The sequence below is a fragment of the Copadichromis virginalis genome, linkage group LG7, assembly GCF_057382275.1.
Source record: "Copadichromis virginalis isolate Kocher_CV1m ecotype Utaka linkage group LG7, C_Virginalis_male_GT1.1, whole genome shotgun sequence".
Lineage (NCBI taxonomy): Eukaryota > Metazoa > Chordata > Actinopteri > Cichliformes > Cichlidae > Copadichromis > Copadichromis virginalis.
In genome coordinates this window covers 238,083-246,343 of record NC_140624.1, presented here as the reverse complement: position 1 = coordinate 246,343, position 8,261 = coordinate 238,083, and the positions used below count along the sequence as shown (strand labels likewise).

At 36.7% G+C, this 8,261-nt stretch overlaps 1 protein-coding gene across 1 annotated transcript; it reads right to left on the bottom strand.

The window, feature by feature from the left end:
• Window positions 1-78: 78 nt before the first annotated feature.
• LOC146704114 (aldo-keto reductase family 1 member D1-like) lies at window positions 79-8,071 on the bottom strand. Its single transcript, XM_085461070.1, has 9 exons — window positions 7,869-8,071; window positions 7,524-7,691; window positions 7,266-7,382; window positions 6,874-6,951; window positions 5,656-5,778; window positions 5,261-5,370; window positions 4,902-5,067; window positions 3,654-3,736; window positions 79-3,546 (listed from the first exon to the last, which is right to left on the bottom strand). Exons 1-9 carry the CDS (start codon window positions 8,043-8,045, stop codon window positions 3,504-3,506), a joined length of 1,065 nt encoding a protein of 354 aa, XP_085317196.1. The 5' UTR covers window positions 8,046-8,071; the 3' UTR covers window positions 79-3,503.
• Window positions 8,072-8,261: the final 190 nt, after the last annotated feature.

Here is an 8,261-nt window from a genome sequence, read left to right as displayed (position 1 = left end):
AATGAACTCATTTACCCTCTCTAAAGCAACAAGACAGACATTATTAGGCAATTCACATCAATGTTTGACAGACAACTCTTGCCTCATCCATGATTTTAATGGTGAATAAAGGTGAATGCAAAGATCAAAGTGGCTGCAGAGCAAGGGAGCAAACATAGCAGTTGGTGACTTCCATATGTTTTAAAATAATGATTTTCATCAAAGTATAAAAAAACAACAAAATACCCCATCATATATTGAAATTATATCATTTTGTCTCACTAGTTTTAAGCCTCTCAAAATGAGTGGCTAGGTTTAAAATGGTTTTAAGTTTTTTGGATAACCCACCGATCATTGTCCAAAACACTACACTGGAACCTTCAACATGAAAATGTGTTAGTTTGTTAACTTGCAGAGGAGGAACTGCAACGAGAAAATTATAATCTTATAGACAACAGTGTTCTTTCCTCAGGAGCTGTACAGTTCCCTCCATTCATGGATAAAAATGATCTTGGTCTTTGTATCACACTTGATACCTTTTTAGTTAAATTAAAATACTGCTATATTTTCTGGAGTATGATAAGGACATAAGTAACACAACAACTGAAAACCTCAAACTTAAGAAAACATGTTGCCATAGTGGCCCGACATCCTATTCCGTTATAACACAAAGGACTTTACTGAATAAAAACGTGACGGGGAGAGAAAAACCTGTGCAGACATGCCCTGAAATATGCCTCCGGTTCTTTTACATATTCTTTAATTCTAAATAACCGTTGAATGGAAAATACCCACAAGTGGGAAAAGCCCCGCCCAAGCATAATTTCTGATGTAATTTTTTTTTAATCAGGCCTCCTTGAGTCGCATACACCCTACAAGAAGGCCTGCCTAAGAAGAATTGAGCTACTCCTCAGCCTATCCATCTCCAATCTGTTGTATAAAGTGTACTAGTGTACTTTAAAAATGTCTTGAGCCACCCCTCCTCTTAAAATACTTTCCTGCGAAACTGTTGCAGAGACTTGTTGAAAATTGCAAAGATACATGCAAAAATTCTATTTTTTTTTTTTTTAGAATTCTATTTTTTTTTTTTTTATACTTTTTCAACATGTTCAAAATAAAGATTCAATCAATCAATCAATCAATCAAAACAGTACATAAGGTCATAGAGCTTAACAGACTTTGTACAGTTCTGACAAGCATGAAAGTCAATATTGGGAATGATCACCTTAGGCACACTTTCCTGCAAAAGTAGTCCGCAGGAATAGTTCTATAGGCATCTTGAGGGGCATTAAAAGATCTTCTTTGGTTGTGGGCTTATTCTGTTCTCTGTCAATATCTCATGATCTCATGCTGCTTCAATAATTGAGGGCTTTGGGGAGGCTAATAGAACATAGAAATCAGATTTGGGAAGAAGACGACAAAACAAATATGTATGTACTATTTCTTAAGGTGTCATAGTGTGTGTTTTTCTATCCAGATATACTTTTAGTGCCCTGACAGTCATTTTGACAAGCTCCCTAACACCATTTCTGAAATGCACCTCAAAACCACGACAGAACTTCCACGATGTAATACAGATGACTGTACACGCTCACTGCTGTATCTCTCTAATGACCTCCTGTGTACATGTTTACAATGACTACAGGGACTAGAAAGAGAGAGAATATTTCTCCTATATTGGCTTCCCTTCATTGGCTTCCTGTCAAATCCAGAATTGAATTCAAAATCCTGCTACTTACATACAAGGTCTTAAATAATCAGGCCCCATCTTATCTTAATGACCTTGTAGTACCATTTCACCCTATTAGAGCACTTCGCTCTCGCACTGCAGGCCTACTTGTTGTTCCTAGAGTATTTTAAAGTAGAATGGGAGGCAGAGCCTTCAGTTTTCTTCTGTGGAACCAGCTTCCAGTTTGGATTCGGGAGACAGACACTATTTCTACTTTTAAGCTTAGGCTTAAAACTTTCCTTTTTGCTAAAGTATAGTTAGAGCTGGATCAGGTGACCGTGAATCCTCCCTTAGTTATGCTACAATAGGTGTAGGCTGCTGGGGGATTCCCATGATGCATGTATTTCTTCTTCAGTCACCTTTCTCACTCGCTATGTATTAACAGACCTCTCTGCATTGAATCATACTTGTTATTAACCTCTCTCTCTCTCCCACAGCATGTCTTTTATCCTGTTTTCCTTCTCTCACCCCAACTGGTCACGGCAGATGGCCGCCCCTCACTGGGCCAAAGTACTTGTTTAAAGGGGGGTCATATGATTGCTGGGTTTTTCTCTCTATGTATTATTGTAGGTTCTACCCTACAATATAAAGTGTATTCTTCACTCTATAATAAATGTTGCCACTGATTTTCAGTTACTGGTCATTGGATTGGTTCTTATAGTGCTTTTCCTCTTGAGCACTCAAAGCATTTTACACACCACGGCTCACTCACACAACCACCACAATCATATAGTTGGTTGAGTTTAATTTATAATCACCTCTGTCAATCCTTGATATTTATTATTCACCTTTGTCAGTCCTTGATCCTTGATAATTTAATATTAAGTGATTTGTATATATTGTGCTATTTCTTAAATCTGTAACATATTGTATTGTTTCTGTTACTGTACTGGAGCAACTGCACCCACATAATTTCCTTAGGGATTAATAAAGTATGCTAATTCTGATTCTGATTGATAAGAATGGCTTCTTGACAGCCGCTCTTCCGCTGAGAACATTTTTGATGAGACTTGATAAAAACTGAAGGGCCAGATGCGTCTCTCAGGTCTTATGTCAGGCATTTGCTTGATATTTTCCTATTCATGAAGACATGACTTTTAGACAGATTTTTGCTGCCAATAGTTTTTTTTAGGCCTGGTTTTTCTTTTGTCCTCTCCTCACCCAGTTTCCTCAGATTTTCTAAGGACACAGCGCACGGCATGGTGAGACATGCCAAATGTTTTGCCAATAGCTCTTTGGCTATCATTGTATTGGTGCAAAAATAGTATTTCATTTTTTGTCGTTAGTACTATTGTATTGTGCTATCACTGGCATTTTTCAAATACACGAACAAATCATGAATTTTTGTGACAGGCTACTAGTAACAAAGTGCCCAAAGATACATTCCTGTGAAAATGGTACTGGACTAAAATGATTTTAAATTATTCAATATCCAAAGAAAAACTTTGAAAGACCTGCAGAAAGTTTGGAGAACTATTGCTCAAGACCACTTTAAAAAATTTGAAAAAAATGTCTGGCTCCTTGGATGCAAATCTAAAGAAATGAAGGGTGGCTCAAGATCTTAGTCTTAAATGCAGCTGCTGTTTATGCTGGTGAAATTAACAATGAATTATGGGCCTGTTAGACTTCTTTTAATCCACTGTGAGCTAGAGACCTCTAGTGTTTAGAGTGGAAAATGTACCAAACTGGTAGCAAACTAAACTAAGCTGGTTCAACAAATGTGTGAACTTTTATTTCTCTGTTATTTGTTCCATCTTTCTTAAAAATCAAGTACATCACGTAAAAGTTACAAAGGTCAGTATTCATCATGAAAGGGGTACTCCGGATGATCACTCCACCTGAGTTTTAAAAAAAAGTGTTTACTACCATTAATATCGAGGATTTGGTTCATGCATTATACAACAAAAAAATGTTTAGATATTTGTCCGTCAAAGCTTGTACTTACATCAGCAACTCAACAAACCGAATATTTTTGTTCAGTGCTTCAATGGCTTTCATTTCTTCCTCAGTCAGTGAAAAATCAAATATCTGAAAAAAATAATTTGCTTCTGTTTAAATTCATCCATTCATTATTTCATTCATTCAACTGTTTAACCCTTACATACTGTATATATTTCATGTCTTTGCATTATGATATGCCAGGATTCCTAAGTGTCTACAACAAAGTCTGAACTACAGATCTATTTAGAGTGTATAAATAGTCTAGCTGACATTAATGGAGGATTAATTTTTAATTAATGTTTCAAAGAGCAGGGAGAAAAATAAATATTATGCACAATCTCGTGCTCTGATTTACTTTAGACATGAAAATAATAGCGATAACGATTTCATGAGATTTTATTAAAGGTGAAAATGGCAAAACCATTCTGGAACTGGTTGGATTTATTGCATAACCATGTATAATCACTACAAACATTAAAGGCTGTCCTCATGTCTTTGTGAATTCAATATTATTTTAAACTTAGAGTAAAAAACTTGCTTATTGCAAAATAGTCTGAGCATTCAAAGCATTGCCTGTGCAGCATTTGCACCTTTCTTACATTTACTGAAATGGCAGATCAGGTGACTTTATAATCTTATGACCTCTAATTCCTCTTTTGATCCCTGTTTCGATCTCTTTTTAATTTCACTTAGCTCAGACAAAATGGGTCCTAATTAGTTTATTGTTCGATTATTTTCTTACATAATGCTTACTTTTGTTTACAGGTGCAAAGCACAAGCACCAGTCAGTGTAGGCTAATAATATAATTACACTTATAACTAAACTTGTTGCAAAACCTACGGATATTTGTGTTTGGTGGATTATTTGTTTGTTGTAACAATGCTTCTTGGCAATAAATCTCACACTGTTGCAAGGCCTGTTTATTTCCCCTTGAATGTGCCACATGTGTAAGGAAAATGCATTTGGGGCTTAAACAGCAGAGTTGAGGATGTGGGCTGCGCATCAGCCTACAAAAACTTGTAGCACCTGCTCAAAAGTATAACATTTTAAAATAGTTTTAATTTTGGGTCATTTTAGGGAACATCATCAAATTTCAGGCCAGAAAGGTGGCATTTTGGGTATATTTACTGTTCTCCAATGTCAAAATGGTCAAATATAACCAAAAATGCATGTAAGAGTTAAAACCGGGCAGCAATGGTACCATAACTTTGACTTTACGTGCACATAGAGTTAAAAATGTTGGTACAGTACCTGGAAGTTATGTTTGATCCGCTCAGGGTTGAAGCTCTTTGGGATCACTACAACTCCTCTCTGTATGTTGAAGCGCAGGGCCACCTGGGCACTACTTTTGTTGTATTTTTTCCCAATGGATACAAGCACCTCATCGTCCAGCAGAGGAGGACATTTCAAATTCACCCTATAAAAGAGACACAGTTAAATACGCACCATGTCATTTACCAAATGAATTCTGCTTAGGGTCACGTTGAGGGTTTGGTAACAACAATAATTTGTTTTTATTTTTGCAGTCTCACATTAATGCAGTAACAGGGGGGATAAAATCACAATGACCTCACACCAGCCTACATAAGTGTATATATTTTCAAACCTACCAAGATGCATCTCTGGAGGAGCCAATTGGGCAATAGCCAACAATCACGATGTCATTGTGACGACAGTACTCCAGAAGTTTTGGTTGTGTGAAATATGGGTGGCATTCGACCTAAAGGTAAATAAGAAGAAGGGAAAAAGATGACAGGGCTCAGTCTTACAAGTAGGAAGGAAACTGGATGGGAATCAAAAGTAAAATCTATTCCATTTAATCTAGATTAATGAAAGAAAATGTATTTCAGCATAGTGTTTGACTATTTTTTGGCAGAGAGTCTATTTTAGAAATGCCTTCATATTAAAAACCCAGAATACTAATGTATGCCGTACAGTACTTTTTTACTTTGTAAACTACCCTCATTGAGATGTCATTAGGGGTCAGGAAACAAACTGGGATCACCTGGTTGGATACGGGTTTGTGTTTGAGACCAGGTTTATTCAGAAGCAGCTCCAGCTGCCTGCGATTGAAGTTGGAGACTCCCAGGGACTTAACCAGTCCAGCATCTTTGCAAGCCTCTAAAGCCTGACAGAAGAAAATATTAATATCTTATCAAAGATTGATAGTAGTAATCTTTACAGGCTAACTGAGATAGCCAAGAAAAATACAAGACACAAGGAAAAAAAACTGTTTATGACACTGTCCTTGAGAGTAATGTGCTGCATGTAAGAACACTTGAATAAGATAAAACAATGCCTACCTAATATTTTATTAGATGCATGCAGTACAAATGCAAGTACAAAAGTCGTGAGCCATCTCCCTTTTAAAGAAATATTTTGCAAAATGGAAAATAGGTGCAGACTAACCAAAATATAAAATTATACATATAACAAAATAGAGTTTTTAGAATTCTAACAAGCTTGAAAGTTTATTAGACATGCCCAATTTTATTCTTTAACACAGTCTGGAACTCCTTTAAGTAGTCTTCAAGAATAGTTCTCCAGGCTGCTAGAAGGATATTCAAAGCTCTTCTTTCAGTGTTGACTGCATTTTGTTCCATTCTGTCAAGATGATCCAACACTGCTTCAATAACATTGTGATCTGGGGTCACGGAAGGCCAATCAATGAGTGATAACCATTCGGTTCTACATTCCACTCTTTGACAGAATCACCGACACCACTGGCCGAAATGCAGAAATGAAAACCACCCAATGACTTAAGAATAATAGCTTGGAGAACTGGTTCTCAAGACCTCTTAAACATCACATGGAAGTCTGGCTCCTAAAATCAAAGTATAAAGAACTTAGAGGTGGCTCAAGAGCTCAATCGTTAGATTTCATTTGTAGTGACGGCTTTATGATGTCGCTACAAAGGTTGTGTTAAGTTCTGCTCGTTGATTTTAATATTTTCTGCCTATGATAACATAACTACATGAAGAATGAAATCCTTGATGTGCTGATCGGGATTCATTCATTCAAGCCCTGCAATGAAGTCATGCTTAGCTTGACATGTGGAGGAAAAGCATATTCTCATGCAAGCTGCTAATACAAATGTAAAAAAGTATTTCAATTTACATAACAAAACAACAGATTTTTAATTTCATAGTGATATTATATTAGAGATGAGCAGTAGACATGCAAAGACTTTACATAGTATGACCATTGTTTTAATAGAGCTCACCTCCCATGTTGCACAGAGATCTGTGTGGTGGTAGATGTAGTTTCCATCTTGGTCCTTTGGATAAAAGGCCTTTCCAGGCTAAAATATATGCATAATTAAATACTTTGCATTAAAAGTGGTTATTTAAGCATATAATTTATAGTGACCTAAGGTGACACAATGTGTTCATGGTCAAAACGCTTAAACAAAGAAACATACTGATTCCAGGTACCCAATCTTAACCAAACACCTGTCTACATAATCTTATCTGATTCTAATGTGTGTAATGTGGCAACGGCCAGATTTGAAGTATTTGCTATGCAGCTCTTGTGTTTGAACCCCTATTATCTAATTTTGCATAAATAATTAAAAATACTTTGCTGTAAAAATTAGTAAAATTATTTTTTAGAAACCTTGAAGGCCATTGGAAGCTCAATGATGTAGAGATCCACATAGTCCAGTTTTAAGGCTTTCAATGTCTTCTCTAAGGCTGGTCTCACCAACTCTGGTGGATGGAAGGTATTCCAGAGCTGAGAAAAATAACATTGCTAAATTTAAAAAACAATTTAAACAACCTGAACATCCAGGCAACAGACCATTGCAATAACATGATTAATTCTTGTAGGTTTATAGGAATGAAAGTTGATTAAACAAAAGCTAACAAATATTACCTTTCCGCAGTAAAAGATGTCCTCTCTTCTAACGGTTCCATCAGCTATCTTCTCCCTAATGGCTTGACCCACTTCATGCTCGTTGAAATATACCAACGCCCCATCAAAGTGCCTGTAGCCCACATCTATGGCCAGCTTGACACAGTCCAATGCAGTGCCTCTGGGTGTCTTTAAAAAAAATCACAGAAAATATACATTTTATTTGATTTTTTTTAAGCTACAGCCACAGTGTGTACTTCTCAGTGAAACTCAAATCACTAAAGGTAAACAAGCCTCGCATAAACGGGGAATCAAACACAGCACTCTAAATCTAGAAATAGAGAGACTACGTGATATTTTCCTCACCGTTTGAGGGTCCCCATAGGTGCCCAGTCCCAGGAGTGGAATACTGTTACCATTACTCAAAGGGATTCTGTGGCTTTCCGCTGTTAGATTCATGTTTGTGTCCAAAATGTGGACAATTGAACTGCAGCGCACTTCTCTCAAGGCTAACCCATAGATTGGCCATGAACCTTGAACCATGAAGACATTATCTTCCACTCAATTGCACAAGTGACTTGGATCTGAACCAGTGTGTCCATTTTTAAAACAGTTCTTCACCAGCTTTTCAGAATGCCATTTAACTTGAGAACAAAACACTCTTATAATCATAATCAAATGTGAATATGACACCAGCACTTTGTGAGTATCTTTTCAGCAAACAGTGTTACAACGTTACAAAAAAATGTCCATAGGCCT

Coding starts and splice junctions, on each gene's coding strand:
- LOC146704114 (XM_085461070.1), bottom strand. CDS start 8,045: ATGGTTCAAGGTTCATGGCCAATCTATGGGTTAGCCTTGAGAGAAGTG. Junction 6,952..7,265: donor AGCTTCCAATGGCCTTCAAG/GTTTCTAAAAAA, acceptor CATATATTTTAG/CCTGGAAAGGCCTTTTATCC. Junction 5,371..5,655: donor ACAAACCCGTATCCAACCAG/GTGATCCCAGTT, acceptor ATTTACCTTTAG/GTCGAATGCCACCCATATTT.